Here is a 20,918-nt window from a genome sequence, read left to right on the forward strand (position 1 = left end):
TTCATCGCCTTGTCCCTGATAGGGATCATCCTGGGTGAAGAAATCACTGCCAGTCACCCCCGCCTCACTCACAGCCAGAGGGACCCATCACACCCCCACGGGGGTGGGGTGACTGAGTAGGGAGGTTGGCTCTCTCCCGGAGAGGCAGGGAACCGGCGTTCTTGACAGGGGAGGGGAAAGAGGGGGCTTATGTGTGGAGGAGGAAGGAAATATCTAGAACCTTCTCATCCCCAGGGAGGGACTGTCAGCCCAGTGATCAACCCTGAGGGAGCTCCTCCCTCCCCCGGGCACCAGCCACCTCCCGGTAAGGATCTGTCCCTTCAATCAGCTCCGCTTTGCCCCAAACAAAGGGAGGAGAGGCTGCAGCAGAGCTGCGGGATCAAAGGGAAGTGTCCACCCCACCCTGCAGCCCGGCCTGGTCCTCACCACTGAGGGACACTGAGTCAAAAAGGAAACCAGAGCTGAAGACAAATGAAGCAATGATGTGGTTGATGACTTTATTATGGCATAAAAAACAGGCTGTTTCTTCCTCCTCCTCACCCCCCAAAGTGGGTTCACAGCAGTTAAAGGAAAAAATCCTACATTTCTCCTCTAGGGGGCTGCCTAGAAGGGGGCAGACAGCCAAGCAACCTAGATCTATAAAGGGGGGGAGCAGAAGAAAACCCATCCAAAGCCCTCACCTGCATCCTGAGAGCTCAAGTCCTCCACAGGGGCAACACCAGTACCCCCCCAGCCCCAACACCCATTCTGGAGTTCCCTTTAGAATGGTCACTGGGGAGGGCTGTCCTGGTGGCACAGGGAGGGGGTGGCTGGTTTCGATGGGTGGAGAAAGGCATCCTACACCCATAGTGTCCTCCCTCTCCCCCCCCCCCCCCCCACCTGGCCCGGCAACCTGCAGGCACTGCCAACTCTCTCCTGTCCCCAACCCTCTCAGCAAGGAAAGGGACCTCTGGTTGGGGTAGCAAGAGGTAGGGTAAAGAGGGAGCAAAAAGAAAGAACATAATTTCTTAAACTACCCCAGGCCCATGAGTCTCTCAGGGAGAGTCACCCTGTCCCTTTTAAGAAGGGCTCCCTTCTACACAAATGCATATTCCTACCCAGACCCCAAACCTACTTCCCTTTTAGCTCCCAGTCCTGGGACTGGGCTCCAGCATCCCCAAGGGAGAAAGAGACACTGTGGGCCTAAGTCCTAGGACCTTGGACAGGTGAACAAGGTGGGGTCTCTCCAGCTGGAGACCCCAGGCTCAGTAGAGAAACACACATACACACACACATACACACATACAGGTACAAACAACATGCACACACACATGCCCTAATATTAAATAAAATACCTTTTGCTTATAACTTAAAAATCAATACACAACTAATCCTCACATAGGGCTCTGGGTGGAGAAAGAGGGGCAAGGGATCAGGGGAGGTCAGAGACAATCTTACAGCCTCTACCTCTAGCCTGGAAAAGGCTACCAGTTCCAGATCCTTACCCCTATCTGCTTCCTTCCCTTTGCCTGGCCCCACCCCTGCTAGGCTTTCCCCAGCCCCCACTCCAAGATCACAACCAGGATGTATTTCTAGCATCTAAAGGAGGGGACAGGGATAGCTTTCTGGACATCACCTCAGAAGGCAGACCCCTTCCAGTGGGAGAACACCTCCTTCATATGAAAGGGGAGTCCCCCTGGCCGGAATTGAGATGGAGAGAAAGGAGCCCCCTAACACACACCCTACAGGAGGGGCAAGGCTTGCAGGGCAATAGAGAAAGGAGAAGGTAGAGAAAAGGAAGGGTGAGCCTTAGCTTCTCAGTGAACAGAAGATGGCTGGGCAGGGGCAGAGTCCTCCACTCTGAGTGGGGACCACTGGATGTCCCTCCACTGGGACACCCCACCTACTTCCCAGACAACCAAGGTAACCCTTTTCCTTCTGTCCCTACGGGAACGGCAAATGATTGAGGGGACCCAGGACGAGGAACTACATCAATGCTAGAGTGGGGGCTGGGGTTTCTGGTTGCCTTGAAAACCTAGATCAAGTAGCAGGTGGGGAGTGGGAACTATACTGAACTTTATTTTTCAAAAAAAAAAAAACAAAAAAACCATGAGTTATTAAGGACTGAATCCGAGTTAGAGAGGTAAGGGGTTAGTTCCTTCCATTAGTTAGTTCCCACCAAATCTATTTCTCTCATTTTAGAAGGGGCCTTTTTGTGCTCCTCCCCCCAGTCTAGCTCTCTCCACCCCACCGCTCTGGCTGGGAAGCTGTCTGCGGTTCTGGCCTCTTCCCCTTCTTCCTTCATGGCTCCATCAGAGTGGGTTTGGAAGGGTTAATCAGGAGGCACATCAAAGGATTTATTTCTACAGCAACAACCCTCCCAACCAGATAGAGACCCCTCCCGAAGGGGGACCCCTGTCTCCCCCACTCCACCTTGGCTTTCCCTGGGGAAACCATGGGGATAGAAGCACTATAAGGGGGGATGAAAGGGACCTGGGCCGCAGGGCGGGTCCAGAGGCGCTTTTATGTCCCGGTTCCCAGGCGCTGAGGACGTGTCCAGGCAGCTACCCCCAGCGCCCGCGGCGGCCCCACTCCTCTCTGCTCCGGGGACGCGCCGTCTCTCCCAGCAGGTCCCCTCCGCCCTCCACTCCAGCCGCGGCAGGGGGACCCCACCCCAATCCCCCAGCAGAGGCACAGGAGTGAAGTAGTGAGGAAGGGGAGGACAGAGAGGCTTTTGCTCCGCTCCTCCCAGCCCAGCCAGTCAAACACGTCTGGTCCAGCCCCAGAGACTAAAAGAACCCCTAGCGCCCCGTCTCCCTGACCCCGCACCCCTTCTTCTCCCCCTCAATAAATAACCACCTCCTCCCCGTACACAAGGCGCCCCCCACGGGCATCGATCAGCCCAGGGGGACATCTCCTCTCGCGCCGCCAAGGGAGACCAGCGTGGGGGGAGCGGTACCGGAGGGGCTCAGTTGGAGGGAGCCGCGCTGCCCTCCGCCTCCCGCTTGCCTTTGCCCCCGGGGGGTTCCACCGCTCCGCCGGCCTTGCCCTCGCCTGGGGCCGCCCCTGCCGCCTCCTCTTTGGCGCCCTCGTGGGTTTTCATGTGCTTGGCCAGGTGGTCGCTGCGCATGAAGACGCGGCTGCAGACCGCACAGGGGAACTTCTTGGTGCCCGTGTGGGTCTGGAGGTGGCGCTGCAGCTCGTCGGAGCGCGTGAAGCGCTTGCCGCAGAAGAGCCAGTTGCACACGAAGGGACGGTCGCCGCTGTGCCAGCGCAGGTGCGCCTTCAGGTGCGACGTCTTGGCGTAGGCCTTCCCGCAGCCCGGGATGTGGCAGTTGTGCAAATGCTTCTTCTTGCCCCCGTCGGGCCCGCACGGAGCCCCCAGTCGCTCCGCCTCCAGGCAGTTGGGGCAGCGGCACACGGTCTGGCCCGAGCTGCGCGGCACTGACCGCCGGGAGCCTTTGGGCCGGGCGGCTCCGTCCAGACTGGAATCCAGGCCCTGGGACTCCGGCGCGGCCGCTTCCAAGGCCTTGGCCCCGTCGGGAGGCCCCAGGAGGTGCTGCCCTCCGGCGGCCGGGAGGAGGTGGTGCGGGTGTGGGTGGGGCGGCGGCGCGCAGAGCTGGTGGTCTCCGACATAGCCCCCCAAGCCGGCCTGAAGCGCCCCGGGGTGGCCGGGTGAGGTCAGCGCGCCCTGAGTGTGGGGGAGGTCCATCCAGCTGGTGCTCGGATGCAGGTCCCACCACGAGCCATCCTCGGCGCCGGGGTGAGTTGGCCGGAACCACGATTCGTAATGGTGTGACATGTCCGGCTGCAGGAGCTTGGAAAAGGGTCCCGGGGCCAAGGGACTGTCGCTTTCCAGGTCCTCGCAGGTCACCCGAGAGGAGGCCCCCGGCAGCTCATAGCCCTGCGAGAAGTCCACCTCAGGGCCCAGCGGGAGGCTCTGCAGCTCTCCAGGCTGCAGCGGGGAGGGGTAGTCCCCGGCCTCCGGGCTCGTGTGGCCCTGGTATGTTTGGAGAGGCTGCAGGTCGAGGCGCGGTGGGGAGGCGTGAGGCGCGTCCGTGTGCTGGCTGCCCAGAGAGCCGCAGACAGCGGTTAGCATTGCCGGGATCCTGGGTGGGGTAGGGAGCAGGGATGGTCAGGAGCACCTCAAGTGGAACCTAAGGGAGGCAAAGAAGAGGTGAAGTGAGCAAAGTCGCCAACTCACTTCTAGTCCTAACTCAGATACCCTCCCTGCACAGTGCTCCTCTCCCGCTGGGCTGGGCTGGCAGCTGGCCGGCAAGCGAAAAAGAGGAAGGCACCTCTGAGTGGGGACTAAAGACTCGTAAACAGAATTTGAGAGTCATAGGAAGGGTTGAGGGTATGAGGTTCCCAGCCAAGGATGGGGGGGTGAGTCTACCTTCATCTAGCTGATCCCTCCTGTGGAGACTCCACGAATCCTGAGAGTTGGGCTGGTCCCAGGCTGGTAGGTCAGATACACCTACAGTACAGCACTCAAACTATCCCCACCCCAGGTGCCCAGGCTGGCGCAAAGGGCAGTGGCATTTACCCCATGCAGATGGGCTGCCACCCCACTGGACGACGGAGACTCCAGATGAGGAGAGGGTGGTGGTCTGTTTCTGAAACTCAAAGCTTGAGGTGACCTGACTTTCCAAAGCCCAAAGCAGGTTCTGAGATATTAGAGAAAGAGACCTCATTCCATTCCCCTCAGCTCTCTGCCTGACTGGGTTGCCATGGCCCTAGCAAATCCCCTTCCACACTGGCCCCCACCCCTTTCCCTCAGGCAAGGACTTCACCCCGCCACCCCACCCCCCCTCGGGTATAGCCACAGTGCCCATTCCCAGGGGACATCTCCCTACCAGAGAAAGTTAAGCCTCCTCTGCTGTCCTGACCCACACTGGCGCCAGCCAGCTCTGTCTGGCTGCTACCCATCCCTTCCTTCAATTGAGGGGAGACCCAGATGTGAAGCTGGGAGGGGTCAGCTTTCCCAGGGAAGGGGGTCAGCCAGAGAAGAGCTTACTAACAAGCTCAGGAAGGTAAAACTGTCACCCCGGTAAAGGATGTCAAAGTAGGGACAGCAAGGGGGAACTAGAAAAACCAGAATCACAGAAATTAAGAATTACCCCAAGAGATTATATAAGGGGGTGCATTCTAGGCATGGATCATTTTTAGGAGTTCTGCAGATGGTTCCCAGATGCTGCAAAGTGTTGAGAACCACTCTTCAAGCCAACCCTCTTATTTAAAAAAAAAAAAAAAAAAAAAGAGGAAACTGAGGCAGTATTTGGAGAGGTGACTGGAACAGACATTCATTTACTTGTTCAATCAACAAATATGTACTCTGTGAACCAGATCTCTGGACTCCCGGTCTGTTACCCTTTCCCTAAATTGTGGGGAGCCTAAAGACGTCCACCTCATTCTTAACCACGTATCTGTGATTTGAAGGTCCTCTTTCTCTCACCACCTCTCTCTAAGGCCTGGGAGCCCTGGTGCTTCAGGTGTGAGTCCTTCAGGTGTGCGCCTGGCCTTCTCTGATGGTGGGGGAGGAGGTGCAGTGGCTTAGGGCCGGGACGTCTTTCCAAAGCACCGCTCCGCTGACCCTACCACCTTTGGCCTCTGCGACCAAAGAAGTGGCCCTGGTAGTTTGGGAGAGGGGGGGAGAGGGGGACTGGGGCGCCTACTCAGGCTCCGGCTGCTTTACCACAAGAAAGGAACTGGGTGAAGCAGCAGGAATGGAGCCTCGGGCCCAGGCGCGGCAGCCCAGGAGGGGCCGGGCGGGAGCCGTGAGGCCTAGGACCCTAATAGCTTTTGGCGTCTGGGAACTGCCCCAGGGACTGGCGTGGGGGGTAACGACCCAGGCTCCAGAGTGGCCTCTCCCGACGCAGAGCCAGGGAGCCCAGTCTCGGGATGCCAGGTTTCGGGAAGGGAGACAGCAGGGCGCGCACTCTCGGCTTCCCGCGCCCCGACGCAGGAAGCCGGGTAGAGACACCCTTCCTCCCCCTTCCGCCGTCTCCCTCTCCCGATCACCGGCGCTCAGGTGGCCAGGGCTTCCGTGCTCCCAGTCCCCAGGGGCCCAGGCCTCCGGTTGTCCCAGTCGCTCCAGTTTCTCCGGTCCCCCGTCTCGCCCTTCCGCCCAGTTGTCGTTCGGCCGGGGCCCTAAGCTCCTCGGATTCTTTAGGACCACCTCCCCCGAGGCCAGCGGGGGCTGCGGCGAGTTCGGGGCGCTGCTTTTCGAGAGGATCCCCGGGGCGCGCGCCCCTCGCCGCCCCGACCCTGGCTCCTACCTCGAGGCTGTGCTCGGGCTCCGGGCTCGGCAGGCTGGCGCGCTACCGACGGTTGCTCATGGGCCCTGCGCGCCGGCGGGCTCTCCAGCGGCGAGGGGCCGGAGCCGAGGACAAGCGGGGGCCGCGACCAGCCCCGGCGGCGGGCGGCGGGCGGCGGGCGGCGGGCGGCGGGCGGCGGAGGAGCGGCGGGCCGGCGGGAGGGCGGCGGGCGGGCGGGAGCCTGGGAGCGAGCGAGCGAGCGAGGCCAGCTCCGCCCGTGACTCACCCGCGCTCTCTGCCTTCATCCTCTGCCCTGCGCTCCTTTTTCCCCCGAGTCCGCGGCCCCGCCCACCTCACCTGCCGCCGCCTTTAACCCTTGCGGGCTCGGCCGGACCCGAGGCCGGGGCGGCCGGGCCGGCGGAGAGGGGGCGGGCTCGCATGCCGGGTCGCCTCCCGCCCCTCCCTCGCTCCTCCCCGGCCCCTCGGCTCCCCGGGCGGGGGTCCTGGGCGGAGCGATTCCCAGGCTCCGAGACCCGCCCCTCGCGCGCAGAACTGCCCCGGAGCCGGCGGGGGCTGGCGGGGGACGCGGGACTCAGACCCCGGGGGCCCGGAGAAGGGGGCGGGGTCCCGGGGTGATTAGGGGCGTCCCTCAGGGCGCCGCTTGCTGCCTCGGCGCTGGACCCACCCTCCCGGGCGGGCAGCGCTGCCCAGGTCCTGAGAGCAAAAGGAAACCGGACTGAGCGCCAAGGATGTGTCGGGTGCACCCCAGGCCTAGGCCGTGAGAACCTCCCCCCGCCGCTTCGCTCCAGCACCACACCCCTCCCCCGGCCTTTCGTCCCGGCTTTCTGCCTCTCCCTCTCCGGTCACTCGCCCTTTTGGGTGGCCTCCTCTTCTCTGCCCGCTTCCCTGCTCTCCCACTTGCCCTTGTCTGCCTACCCCTATTCGTCTCCCAGCACCCCCCACAGCCCTCACTCCCCATGTCCCCTTGGGCAACAAAGCCAGCGCCCCCTAAGTCCACCTCTCAAATAGGCGACCCCTGCGTCCGGGAGCCGCGCGGTCTGCGTCCGCCCTGCCACCCCTTAAGCGCCCCCCCGACCCCCACCCCGCTCCCTTCTCTGAAAGTTGGGGCTAGGCGCCTGCCTGAATGACCCTGGGTAGGGACTCTTCTGGAAAGAATTGATCCACCCCTTGCACAATTCTCACCTGAATCTCTAAAGCGAAGTTTTTTAAGATTCCGGGATTCCTTTGAGGAAAACAAATACACGCACACACAATGCAATATCCTGGCAAAATTTCGGGGCGTTCAGGGCGCCCACCGAAAAAATTCTCTCAAGGTCTCAGTTGGTCGAGATTATCGAGCGCCAGTGACTAGGAGAGTCCCTCCCTCCTCCTCGCCCGACTGGCCTGTGCGCCCGGGTAGCCGAGGCTCCCCTTCCGATCGGCGCCTCCTCCACCCGCCGCGCTGACCTCCCGAAGGGACTCCTTTCTTGCAGGGGAATTCTGATCGATTTCCGTATTTTTTTTTCTTTGCGCCGTTTGACTTTACTTGTGCGCTTTGCCATCGGCTTTTTAAATTTCGTTTTTTGTCTTTGCAGTCTATTACGCACAGCAGGACCAGAATTTAGGATGATTCAATCTCACCTCTACAGCCTCGATTCCACTATTGCTTGATCCGGCTCGAATTTCCGTTGGGGACCTACTCGAAGTGCACTATAAACGACTAAACTGAATCCACGAACCACCTGAAAATCAGCCTTTGCATGTGTGGTTTTCCCCCTAAACCCGCAGTCTTATATCCATCTGGGGTCAATGTCTGATTGTTCTGTTCATCTCCCTCTTTCCTAAAACAATCTAGGCAACCTGAGCTCAAATTGGGAGACTTTCCTGGAGCATAAAAGAATTGATGTACCTAAAATACTTAGCCCCTGGGTCCCCTGGTAAGCTTAAAAAAGCAACGGAAAGATGCTGTTATAATTATTAAATAAGTGGGTTCCCAGCAAATATTTGTTGGATTAAGGTAATAGTCACAAGATCTTTGGACGAGAAGTTGGTAGACCTAAATTCTAGCCCCAGCCCTGGACTTGCTAAGCTGACCTGGTGGGTCAGGTTGCTTGGAGCCTCAGTTTCTTCCTGGGTTAAAATGCAGTTAGAGCAGTTGCCCTGCAGGATAAAAAAGACAGGTGCTTGGGAAGCCTGGAGGCAATCCAGGGATGTCAGGGATTGTACTTTATGATCAGTCGAGAATTTCCTTCTTCTGGACCCTCAGACCCCTGTGATGTAGATTCCCAAGAACTGCTCTGGATTTTTCTGGCCCCTGCTACATCCACAGCTTTCTAGCAACATGGTTTTCTCTCTGCTCACTGGGTTCACTCACAGCCATGTCCAGAATGGAGCCTGTAACTTGGACTCCCGTGTTAAGTGTGATTTAACCCATAGGCTAATTAATTCTCTGCCTCCTTCCTCCTCCCTGCCGCCCACTGGCCTTCTATCTCTGAAGCTACTGCTCTTTGTTTTTAATTTTTTTTTTTTTTTTTGAGAGAGAGAGAGAGAAAGGGAAAAAAGGGAGAGTGAGAGAGCACAAGCAGGGGGAAGGGCAGAGGGAGAGGAAGAAGCAAACTCCTCAGTGAGCAGGGAGCCCAAGGCAGGGGGGGGGGGGCAGCTCAGGTTGAGGCCCCTCCTGGGATGATGACCTGAGCCAAAAGCAGACACTTAATGGACTGAGCCACCAAGACACCCCAAAGCTATTGCTCTTAAGGTGCTAACACTTGTGCAGTGATAAGTCCCCCCACCTCCCATTTTTTTCTAGGCACCAGATTATTTTATCTTCCTGGCTCCTTCCGTCCTTCCCTGGAAAACAACAGGGAAAGGAATCTAACCCCTGGATGGTAGACTTCCCACCCCACTTTCACCCCAGGAGCGAAGACCCTCCAATCTGCCTGTGGCTCATACTAGAGTTGTCTCAGAAAACCCAGCCATCTGGCTTTCCTGACCTGCTTAGCTTTCTGCCTCTGATTTAAGGTACTGTCTTCCAGCGCCACCCCTACCCTTGTATTCTTCTGATTCCAGTCCCTTCCATTTCCCACTTGCCAGATGTTTTCCTATTAAACAGTGCCCATGGTCTGATATTGACACAACTGCCAACATCACCGCTGCCCAGTATTCTTATGTCTTCTCAAAACTGAATAATGCTGCCCGACCACGTCTCTCACACAAACTATTTACCCAGGACTTGGGCCATTCCTGGTCTTTCTCCTTATTCCCCAAAAGGGGTAAATAGATTTCGCCATAAGTGTCCAATCCTACCACCCCTCTTCTCACACCTCATTTATACTCAGCTATCATTTTGTACCCAGAGCAGCCTCATTAGTCTCCATGGTCATCATGACCACCATTTATTTATTGAGCATCTACTTGTTCCTGTTGCTTTACACAAATACCTCTAATTCTCATGGGCATGCAGAAAAGTTGTTATTATTCCCATCATACAGATGAAGAGTTCTGCCAAGGATCAAAGAAGTTCAATGACCTGCCCATGATTTCTGAGCTATTGAATGAGACAGAGAAGGAAACTGAGTCCAGATCTGTCAGGCTCCAAAGCCCTGTTCTGCCTGCTATTCCATCTGGCCTCACTAGAGCAACAACATTGGACCCAGGAGTCCGGCTCCCTTAGATGCTGAAGGTGAAGGGGATACCATTCTCAAACTGATCCCCAGACCAAAGCCATCCAGGATCTTGACTTTAATAGGACAAACTGGTCCCATCTTGGATTGCTGGGATAAGTCATATTCTATCCGTGGTTCCTTCTAAATGTTAGTTGTCCTTCTGTGGAGGCTGCACTATGAACATATCAAAACTGGTCTGCCCATAAAAATTGTCTAGTATAAATCTTCACTTTACTGGTAGGGAAACTGAACCCCAGAACAGGGAGGCAAGTATCTCAAGGTCATACAGAAAGTTAGAAGCAGAGTAAGGACCCGAACCCCAGTCTCCTAATTCCTGGTCGTCCACTCTTCTTCTCCGCTTCCCACCCCGTCCTTCAGGCTGTACTTGGAAACCTGCAAAGTAATGATCCTGGATACCAACACATTCCCCCTTTCCTTCCCTCATCCCACCCTGCCCAACCATGTTCCTAGGAACCTGGACAGAATCCAGAGCTGGGACCAAACGGTTCTCTTTCATTCGTCTGTATTCATTCAGCAAATACTTGCTGAGGGTTGACCCAGGGCCAGGCACTACGCTGGACACTAATTCTATTACAGATCCAAATATCACTAGCATCCATATCTGTTTAATCTAAAAGATGAACCCAGCTGAGGATAATGCATCTGTATACGTGTGTGTGTGTGTGTGTGTGTGTGTGTGTGTGTGTGTCTACACTTGTGTGTGCATACCCATCATGCCCTATATGTGTACCTTTGGGCTTGGATATGGGGTGTCTGTCCCCTCTCCTCCATCATAAAGGGAATTACCCATGGGATATGTACAGAGGTTTCTCCTTTCTTCTCTGCAGGTGTTCTATCATGCATGAACTTCTGCGTGATAAAGTGTGTGCCTTGTATGTCTATCAACATCTGCCCATCTTTTCTCTCAGAATGAAGCCCCTGGATGACCACTCCACTTCTCCCCCAGATCTCAGCCCAGTCCAGTCCAAAGACTTCCAAAGGAATCCTCTTTGATTCTCCATACAGAGCCCCCCAGGACCTCCCTCTTATCTCCTCCTCCCAGATTCAGAATCAAGCCTTCCAAACCCTTCTCAATGATCCCTTTAGAGTGGAGACTTGGTCCTCTTGCCTCCTGAACTGGACAGGGTATAGCTAGCCCCTCTTACCAGTCCATGGAGCCCAGAGCTGGCAGCAGCAGTGAGGGGCAAGTGGGGGTGATGGGAGAGCCAGGCTTTATAAAGGAGGCGACAGCCAGAGCCAGAGGGGGGAGGTGAGAGTCGCAGGCAAGGCTGCTGCCAAGTCCTCACGGCCTCTCGGAAGCTTTTAGGATAATCCAGGAAACAGTGGCCCCCAGCTCTCCTGGGGGAGTGGTAGGGGGTGAGATCTGAGTCTCTGAGGTCTGCCAGGAAAGGAGGATTTCAGCTGGAAGAGGCAGCTGGGGGTGGGGGATGGAGGAAAGGACTTCCTTCCCTCCCCAGAGGTTGGACAGGCAGCCAGAGAGGGACAGAGTGGTTCTCACAGGATCCAGTGGAGAGATCTCAGGTGGCTACAACTCTCCATGTTACATCTCCCTGCTGCTGGGATTTTCTCCATGGATTTGGTGGGAAAGAAAGAAGTACCACTTTTAAGACTTGACACACACACACACACACACACACACACTCTCTCTCTCTCTCTCTCTCTCTCTCTCTCCCTTCAAGCTTCTCCCTCCCTGCAGAGCTCCCCTCTATCAATGATGGCTGTTCAGGAGGGTGGCTCCTGCCTCTGTGGGAGCCTGTCTTCCCATTTCTTTCACCCCCTTTCCAGATATTTCCCAACTCAGAACCCCCAGGATCCATCCACTTTTTGGGGTTGGGGACTCTGGTGAAATGAGGTGGAAAGACTATCTTCCGGACTTCAGATGGGGTGAGGACAGCTTGGGTTGGACAAGAAGAGTCACCTAAGACCAGAGGCGGAGCCTGGCCAAGAACTTTTATAGACTGTGATACAGGAATCCCAGGACTGCAGGAGCCCACAGAGACTGGGAATATGGCCTAGAAAGGGAGATGAGGCCTGGAGGGGAATTGAGTTGGTGGCCCCACATCTCCAACTATTTACATGAACTTAATTTTAGGGTGGTGGTAAGTTTAGGCATGTTGGCTAACAGGAACATGTCCTGGAGCAGAGGGGGACAAAAGACCAGGAAGGAGAAGGGAGATGAAACAGAATAAGACGGTTTCCCAGAGCTCTCTGAAGCTAGGAATTCTGACCTACATTGGAGAGTAGCCTGGAGACTTTACAAGGCCGTAGCCGTACAGTCCTCAGCCATAGCCAGGACCCTTGGCACTGAAGACTGGTGCTGCTGTGCACCCCTCAGCACATGTACAGTGACCAAGCTTTGCATGCCACCTCCCCCACTGAGCCTAGCACAGGGTGAGCCAGGGAGCCTTCATCCTGAACTCCTCCAGGCCCCTCCCCCTGCACCCCCAGAAATCTCTAGACTGGGGATTCCCAGTCCCTTCATTAGCTTTTCAGTAATTATCTTGTAAAGGCCCTGACAGGTCCTTCCTCTCCCCCATTTCAGAGATAGGAACACTGAGGCCTATAACAGCTAAAAGGCTCAGCAGACAGCTACCCAGCAGGCAGGAGAGAGTAGAGCGGCAGGGGACTTGGGAGGCAGAGCTGCGCCCCTTCCTTCAATCCTAGGCCAAGTTGGGAGGACAGGGCCAACACAAATCCCCGGGAGAACCCAGGCGTCAGGACTGTGGCCGGCTCCAGGGAGGGGCTTCCCTGTCCCTCCCCACCTTCCAGCCCAGAAAATCAGAGTGAGGGGGGGAAACAAGCTGAGGAGACCACACAGGTGGAGTAAATAATGTTAATACGGGAGCATTATCACTAGGGCATTTCCTCATGGATAAATGTCTCAAATACCAAAGGATGCCTCCAAATTATAGTTAATTACAGAGTTGATTTGCATAAATTATAAGGTGAGCATACAAATTCTTTCAATCGGTTCCATATGCTTAGGTAGCAGGTCCAGTCCAAAAGATGGGAGAATCTTGGGGTGGGGGGAGTTTTGGGGGAAGAAAGAGACTCAGCCCTTGGCCTGGACCTGCTGGCCCACACCCCTTCCCCCAGCCTTTGGATCAGTAAGGGGTAGTATGGAGACCCTGACTGGTTTTGAGAGAGAGAGAGAGAAACTATTAACACGACCCAGACCCCACTTGGCAGGGGACCACCTTTCCTCTTCTATTCACACCTCCGGAACAACAAAATGACAACAGCGTGCTTTCCCACCACCGATGAGGGAGGGAAAGATGAGGTAGGATTGCCAGTGGTGGGCACAACGGGGCCTGGGGCCTCCAGCTCAAGCTCCGTGCTAGGGGGTGGGACTCTGGAGTAGCCTCTGGTCTGCACAGGGAAGGGGAGGAGTGCTGGAGGGAGCCGAAGACCAGCAGGGTGAGTGGCGCATCCAGGCCTCTTTCCTGCTCTTGGCTCCCCCAGAGCCACCCCCTCCCCCAACTGCAGTCCTTCCCAGAGCCAACCCAGATCCCAAGTTTGATGTTGCCGCAGCCTGCACCTTCCAGGTGGCTCCTCAGAGGCTCAGACTCCCAGACTTTTGTCTCCAGTGCCTGGGCCCATTTCCTCTGCCCTCGCCTCCTCCCTCACCCACTTCTAGTGACTAAGACTCTACTTCCTCCTCCAGCTCTCAGGGTTCACCCCTTTCTCCCTCCCAGCCCCCATCCTCACCCAGAGGCCCGCATCCCTCTGGTCCTCCATCTTTCTCCTGCTTGGCCAGCCCCCCTCCCTCAGGCACCCCGTCTCCTCCATATCCCGTGGTCAACTTTGCTCTTCCCATCCACCAACAACTTTCTGCTGCCCCAGCTGCTCACCCTCCTGCTGTCAAACTTTCCTACCTCACACCACCCCACAAATCCTTACTGCACATAGTTCTCTCATTTTTTCCCCATATGCCTGTTCCAGAGACCGAAGCTACTGGGTCTCTGAGTTTACCCTTGCCTTCTCGTCCAAAAGTCAGCAAGACAGAGGGATGCATAAAGAGCCTAACACAGCTCCTGGTACTTAGTAAGTGCTTAATAAATAGGTGTTGAGTGAACGAAGGAAGGAATTGGAAGTGGGAATGGGTCTGTGAAAATTCTAGGGAAGCGTCAACTGGGTTACAGGCATTACTTCTCTTCTGGATTATTTTTCAGGTCTCCTATGGGCTTTCTACCACTTCTTGCCCAACCACCTAAGTTGTCCTTGAAAACGAAAACAGATTAATTGGGACGCCGGGGTGGCTCAGTGGTTGAGCATCTGCTTTGGGCTCAGATTGTGATCCCAGGGTCCTGGGATCGAGTCCCATATCAGGATCCCCACAGGGAGACTGCTTCTCCCTCTACCTATGTCCCTGCCTCTCTCTGTGTGTCTCTCATAAACAAATAAAATCTTTAAAAAATAATAACAGATTGATCATGCTGAAATGCCACTCCAGCTTGGCCCTCTCCATCTCAAACACCTCCAGTGGCTTCCCAGTGCTACCTGTGACATACAAAACCCCCTTTTCGGCCTCTTTCGCCTTTGTAATCTCTACTTTCATTGGTCTTGTACAAACCCTCCAGGCCAGCCCAGCATGTCCAGCCTTCCTACTTTTTGCTCCAACTCTTTTCACCCCTGCTGCCCTACCTCTGCCTCAAGAAAATATATCAGCCTCCAGCTCCTGGCACAAAGCCTGCTTTCTCTATGAGGTCTTCTTTTATTATCACATCACTGGCTCACTCCTCTGAACTTCCCTAGTACTAATTGCCACATGCCCTGTTTCCATGGAGTTGTTTTCTTATTTTTCCTACTGGTCACTAGGCTCCTGGAGGGCAGGGACTGTCACATTCATGCCACACACTCCGCCTGGCACGTTTCTCTGGGAAAAGCGAATAAGCCCCTGCTGAGTGACTTAGAAAAATATTTCCCTGGAATCAAGGGCTCTAGAAGCTCCTCAGTTGGAGAGGACAGCAGTGAGTGTGGAAGCCTGGGTCAGGTGCAAAGACACAACAGAGGCACTGAAACCCAAAGGTCCATGAAGGAAGTGAACCCAGCTTCCCTCCATTCACACCACCACCCACCCCCTGCCGTCCTCCCCCCACCCCAGACCCTGGTTGTGTGCTTGAGGTAGAGGGACCCAGCCGGATGTCTGGGACATGCAGAGCTTGAGTGAAAGCTGAGGGATGGTGAAGGGCTTGGCTTGTGAGCCTGCTTGGAACGAGCTGCAGGTTTGGGGCAAAGGGAGCAAGGACAGTGAGCAGGAGCTGGGATATTGAACTGGCTGGCCAGCAGCCATGAAGAAAAGCAGAGGCAGAAAACAACAGAATTCCCTTTGTCCCTCTGTGGGCAGTTAAAATCCTTACCTGGGTGGCAGGATCATGATCATGTTATGCCTCAGCTCAAAAACATTCACTAGCTCCCTATTACCTACAGGAGAAAGTCCATACCCTTCAGCCTGGAATGTAAGCCCCATCCTCCATCTGATCTCAACCTACCTTTCCAGGCTCACCCCTCTCCCTCCCTAGGTCCCGGCCACAGGGGACTTCTACTCCATCCTTATTGTCCACATATTTTTTTAAAAAGATCCATTTATTTATTTTAGTGGGGGAAGAAGGACAGAAGGAGAGAGAGAAATTCAAGCAGACTCCCCAATGAGTGCAGAGCCCTACTCAGGGCTGGATCTCATGACCCTGAGATCACGACCCGAGTTGAAATCAAGAGTCGGTCGCTTAACCCACTGAGCCAGCCAGGTGCCCCTGTCCACATATTTTTATGACACATCCTGCTCCTTGTCTGAAATGCTCTTCCTCATTTCTCTGCCTGGGAGCTCCTATTGATCCCTTGAAGCCAGCTCGTATGTCCTCTTCCTCTATGAAGCCTCCTCCAGTTCTCTAAGTTCCCCTTTCCTATGTTCCAGAGTCCTAAAATACAGACGGCTTAATACTGATGGGTGATAGAATTAGTGGTATGTGTGTCAGACTGCGAGCCCTTTAAGAGATTGGAATTTCCTCTGGTCTTTTTCTGGTCATCTTTGTAAACCACCACCACCCCTGCCAGCATCTCATACAGTGACTAGTACTGTATGAGTGACTAGTGACTAGTATACAGTAAATATATGTTGCACTGGATTTATTTGCATCTTTTGCAGAGGATAAGGGGCTGTTGGCCAGTGGTTGGTGGGTTCTCTATAAATCCCTTTGTCACAGCCACCCATAGTTTGCCTGGTGGGCATCAAGATGCTGCACCAAAAGCATGCCTTGACCCTTCCTCTTTCACCCTTCCCCCACTGTGCCCAGTGCTCTTTCAGGACTCCAAGATCAGCTGGCAGACAAGGCTCACTGAGAGGCCCCGCATCCCGTGTCCTGGGCCATCAGGCACTGCCACCAACCTGCAACCAGGGTCGTCCAGAAAACCTCCAGTGGGATCCCATGAGAGAGGAATTAGAGGGGAGGGCTTGGTATCAGGACTTGGCAGGCAAAATCAGGCGGGTAGTAGGGAGGGCGGGCAGTGCCCTGGAAAGGGGGCCGGTCTCATTGTTGTGGTCTGTCTGGGAGATTCCTCCCCTTTTTAATTTGCTTCCTGATTGAGGGGTTGGCTCTGCCTGCCCAGCTCCCCCATCATTATCTGCTGCCGGTGGCTCAGGTGCTGGCGAGCCTGGCGTGGCCCCTAGGTTATTACCTGGAGCTCTGGGGGTGGCAGAGGCTGCCCCTCTGGCCGGGGTGGGGGCCTGTCTGGAATCTGCCCTGATCCTACCACCCACAGGACAGCCATCCTGATGCCTAGCATAGTGGACACCCTCAGGGGGAGGGGCTGTTTTTATGGGAGACAGCTGGTTTCGGGGAGACTTCAAAATCTGGAAGAAGGTGGGTGCCTGGGTGGCTCAGTGGTTGAGCATCTGTCTTTGGCTCAGGGCCTGATCCTGGAGTCCCGGGATTGGGTCCCACATCGGGATCTCCACAGGGAGCCTGCTTCTCCCTCTGCCTATGTCTCTGCCTCTCTGTGTGTGTCTCTCATGAGTAAATAAATAAATAAATAAATAAATAAATAAATAATCGTTTAAAAAACTCTAGAAGAAGGTCCATCTGTAGAGCACCTACAGTATTGGTTCAGAACCTGAGACAGTTCACTCCAAATCAGAACTATTCCCCAGGCTTGAAGTTAGACATCTAGAAGGACTCTCCAGCCATGTTGAAAATGAAAAAGAGACAGCAGTGAAGCTTGGTGTTTTCCACCCTGAACTCTCCCTCTTCTGCAGTGTTCAGAAAGCCGAGAGTCAGAGAGGAGCTGGAGGGCCATTGAGCCAAGAGTCCATGACCAGAACCCAGAATCTAGGAACTTCCTGTGGTGGGGCGCACCTCACTGGGTGCCCTGGGGCATTAGACCTCAGACCTCTGGCCAGTTGCCCTGGGGCACAGCCTAGAGACCTCCATACAGGGGAGAAGCCCTGCAAGGCTTCTCCCTCTCCCCGAGAGTCCCCAAAGCTCCTGCCCTTTGCCCTGTGTCTGATTGGGCCCCATGGGCTTCAAGGACAGGAGATAATATCAAGACAAACAGGAAGTGCTGAATTAGAGACATGAAGTTTGTTGTTTTAGAGGGCGCCCAGCGCCAAGCAGCGGTGCCAGGTTGGCAGCCCCGGAGCCTGGCGTCTGCTCTCCATGCAGCCAGCTGCCCCTTCACACCCTCACTCAGGACCATGGCAGGAGGGTTCCCAGGGGAGGAAGGGGGTGGGGAGGCAGGGCATGCAGGGTAGGGGTTCAACAAGCGAATGTTTTCCCCTCACCAGCTGAACATCCGTAGTGTCACCTCTGATTCATACTGGACATTTAGTCACTCATTCAGCAAATACTTTGAAGTGCCTACCCTATTCCAGGCACGTGCTGGGCACAGCCCCTTCCCTCCGTCTCTAACACACCGTTCACTCAAATGGAAGCTTCACAGAGGCAGGAGCTCCTGTCCACTGCACTCCTAGGACTTGGAATGGTGCCTGGGACTCTAGGAGGGCTTTAGAAGTCTGTTTAGTGGATGAACAGGAGCAAGGATGGATAGGTGGAAGGAGGAAGGCAGGAAGGCAGGAACCCTTAGAATGGGTATTGCAGGGTCCCATGATTTTTCAGTCCACTGGACTTGTTAATGAGGGCATCGATGATCCACAGAGGCTCTTCTCCCCATCCTGGCTGACCCGAATGAACCTTTGAGTTTTGTTGTTTTTTTAAGGTTATTTATTTATTTATTCATGAGAGGCAGAGACATAGGCAGAGGAAGAAGCAGGCTCCCTGCGGAGGGCCCGATGTGGGACTCGATCCCAGGACCCCAGGATCACACCCTGAGCCAAAGGCAGATGCTCAGCCACTGAGCCACCCAGGCGCCCCTGAATCTTTGAGTCTTGACACTTGTAGGTGGCCTTGGTCCACTTTCTTACTCGGACGCCAGCAGTGAGTTCTGCCTCTAGACTGCCATCAGAAGATGAGGAAGGAGGGCTGGTGGGGCAAAGGGGGGCAGTGCATGCTGGAAAGCCCACCAGGCCCCCCCTGGGGATCGAGATGCTCTTGGTCGCCCCAGGCCTGGGGGCTGACAGCTCTCCTGGGCCCTGGCGAGCCGCCCTCTGCCCCAGCCCCACTCTGCCCTTGGTAATGGTGCCAGGCGAGGCTTCGGGCAAGGCAGAGGCTGAACCGAGAGCTACCCCACCTGGTTCCTGTGGCTCCATCCCCCCCATCCACACCCAAGAGGTGAGATCCTGGGGCAGTTGGCATCTGATAGCCTGGCATCGACTCATGCCAACAGCTTGGAAGCTGCAGTAATTAGAAGGGAAGAGGGAGGCGGGGGGGAGAGGAGAGCTCGGAAAGAAACCTTCTCCTGCCTGCCGCAGGGCAAACTACTTCAAACGAATTCGTTTCGCTCTTGTGAAACTGAAGACAATTTCCTTTTCTGTCATAAAACAAATTATTGCTCATCAGGAGTGCTGGGCTAGTCTCTCTCCCCAGGGTTTGCTCCTGCTCCCAGGCAGGGCCCCCAGGTAGGCAGGAAGATGGGGAAGGTCCAGGGAGGGGGCCCAGAGTGCAGGAGAGGATTCAGTGGGAGGCACTCTGACGAGGGGTAGGAAAGAAGGTGTGGCGAGATTAATGTTCCCATCAGGAGTGAGACAGCCCTGTATCCCCCTCATCAACCTCCTCCACGGACCAGGGAAAGGGCCTAGGACCATCTCACTGGCCCTCACCACCAGCACCGAAAGGGGTGGGGGAGATCATCCCATCCATCCTCCTGCCTCAGAGCCAGCCTGGAGGAGGCTCCACCTCCTCCCTCAGGCACCTGTTCTGTGGGGTGGAGGGGCGGGAACAGGAAAGGGGGGCCCAGAGAAGCTGAGGAACTTGCCAGAGATCACTCAGCAAATTAATTAATGGCAGATCCAGGATTAGAATCCAGTAGGTTCTCTTGCAGGCCAAGATTGCAGGATGCCTGGGGACTTTGTTAGCACTTTTTATGACTCTGGATTGCTCCAGCCAGCCCATGGCATGGCATCCGAATACTAATGTTAGACGAATAGGGCTCAAGAAAGAGGGGACAGATGGATGGGAAGGTTCCTTCACCCTCAGCAACTGGCTCCCAAAGCAAGCCTAGGCTCTGGTGAACTCTTCCAGGGAACCTCTGCTCAGACACCCCAGAGGAGCCATCAGACTTTTTCTCTTCCCACTCCACCCCTCCCCACAAAGTTTTGATAACTCTTCCTTTCTCTTTTGCTGCCCTGCAGCATGGGCCAGACCTCAGGGGAGAGACACTTCTTATTTCTGCTTGCCCATTCTTTCTCATCACCTCCCCTGACAATCGCCCTCATCCCCTCCCTCACCTCTTCAAGCCCTGCTGTCACAGACTGTTCTGGGGGCGGGGGGTTCTAATTGGGGTGGGAGGAGAGCCAAGCCCCATCCTCTGAGAACTCCTGGCTTACCTAAGCAAGACCCAGCACACACGCCCGGAGAGACGCTGGCAGACTCTGGCTGAGAGAGTGGGGGCCGTCAGGACTGGGGAGATGGGCCAGGGCAGGAAGGAGGAAGCAAGGCCGGGGAGGGCTTCCTGGAGCAGGATGGAAGCAGGATGTGAGGTGTCTGGAGTAGACCATCCAAGCTGCAGAGCTCTTGGAGATGAGGAGGAAGATGGGCCCAGCTTGGGGAGGCATCATGGTGCCTGGGGAGGGACCGAGAGCCAGGACAGAGGGTCAGGCAGGAAGCTGGGAGGGTCCAACAGCAGCAGCCACTTCCAGTGATGTGGAAACCAGAGTTTAAGCCAGGGTGGATGGAGAAATGTTTGGGACTGGCTGCCAGACCGGAGCAGCCAGACATCTGTAGGGAGCAAAGCGTTGGGGATGGCGTCTGAGGGCGGAAGGGAGACTGGAGAAGTCACCCTGCCCGCCTCTCTGCCCCTGGGCACACCGTTCCTTTCCCTCCCAACCCGTTGGCCAGCACTCTGTCGCTCCCAGGGAAAGTGGGACCTACCACCTGCCCGAGAGTTTTCTCCTCTTGATAGCACCCCTAGAATTTCTCCTTGTGTCTAACCACAATTCCCCTGGTGGCCAGCGGGGGCTTGGCAAGGAGAGGGGCAGGAGGGAGACTGCAAGCAATGTGATTCCCCCCCCCCCACCCCCCCCCCCCCCCGCAGTGGTTTCCCCTTGGCCAGGAGAGAGACAGGGAGGAGGTGAGCAGAGGGCAGGGCTGGGAGAGGATCGTGTCAGGGCGAAGACTCTGGCTCATCGGACACGCCACGCTGGGAATCCGAGAATCCGCGGTGGGAATGGGCCGGGCTGGTAGGAACAAAGGATGAAAGGGAGGTTGTGCGGCCAGCTGGGACACCCACACCCACTGCTGACGTTCGTCAGCGCCAGTGACCTCAGCTGGCCGTCAGACCCCATCTCATTCCACGATTCCAGCAGGGTTCTCCTGCACCCAGCCCCTTAACAGGGCCTGAGAACTTAAGGCAAGTGGGTCTGCTGTCAGGACAAGCTTGGGGAGTGACC

General features: G+C 55.8%; 2 protein-coding genes and 1 long non-coding RNA gene across 4 annotated transcripts in view; 2 read left to right on the top strand and 1 right to left on the bottom strand.

Annotated features, from left to right (window-relative positions):
- Nucleotides 1-472: 472 nt before the first annotated feature.
- Nucleotides 473-8,468, bottom strand: SP6 (Sp6 transcription factor). 2 transcript variants are annotated; one of them, XM_035720820.2, is made up of 2 exons: nt 7,440-8,468; nt 473-4,136 (listed from the first exon to the last, which is right to left on the bottom strand). In XM_035720820.2, exon 2 carries the CDS (start codon nt 4,076-4,078, stop codon nt 2,948-2,950), a length of 1,131 nt encoding a protein of 376 aa, XP_035576713.1. In that variant the 5' UTR covers nt 4,079-4,136; nt 7,440-8,468; the 3' UTR covers nt 473-2,947. The 2 variants fall into 2 exon arrangements, with proteins under 2 accessions (XP_035576713.1, XP_025296204.1); XM_025440419.3 differs by lacking the exon at nt 7,440-8,468 and adding an exon at nt 6,258-6,415.
- LOC112655254 (uncharacterized) lies at nt 6,483-7,970 on the top strand. Its single transcript, XR_003133597.3, has 2 exons — nt 6,483-7,014; nt 7,832-7,970. It is a non-coding gene; the product is annotated as an uncharacterized LOC112655254 (long non-coding RNA).
- An 11,589-nt stretch (nt 8,469-20,057) lies between the features above and the next one.
- Nucleotides 20,058-20,918, top strand: part of CDK5RAP3 (CDK5 regulatory subunit associated protein 3) — an 89,439-nt gene continuing 88,578 nt past the window's right edge. Inside the window, exon 1 of the mRNA XM_049114764.1 lies at nt 20,058-20,064. Within this exon, the coding sequence (XP_048970721.1) occupies nt 20,062-20,064 (3 nt within the window). The 5' untranslated portion in view covers nt 20,058-20,061. The remainder of the gene's footprint in view (nt 20,065-20,918) is intronic.

The sequence above is a fragment of the Canis lupus genome, chromosome 9 (genome assembly GCF_003254725.2).
Source record: "Canis lupus dingo isolate Sandy chromosome 9, ASM325472v2, whole genome shotgun sequence".
NCBI classification, from domain to species: domain Eukaryota; kingdom Metazoa; phylum Chordata; class Mammalia; order Carnivora; family Canidae; genus Canis; species Canis lupus.

Excerpts from the sequence above, each read along its gene's own strand:
- SP6 (XM_035720820.2), bottom strand. The coding sequence starts at position 4,078 with ATGCTAACCGCTGTCTGCGGCTCTCTGGGCAGCCAGCACACGGACGCG.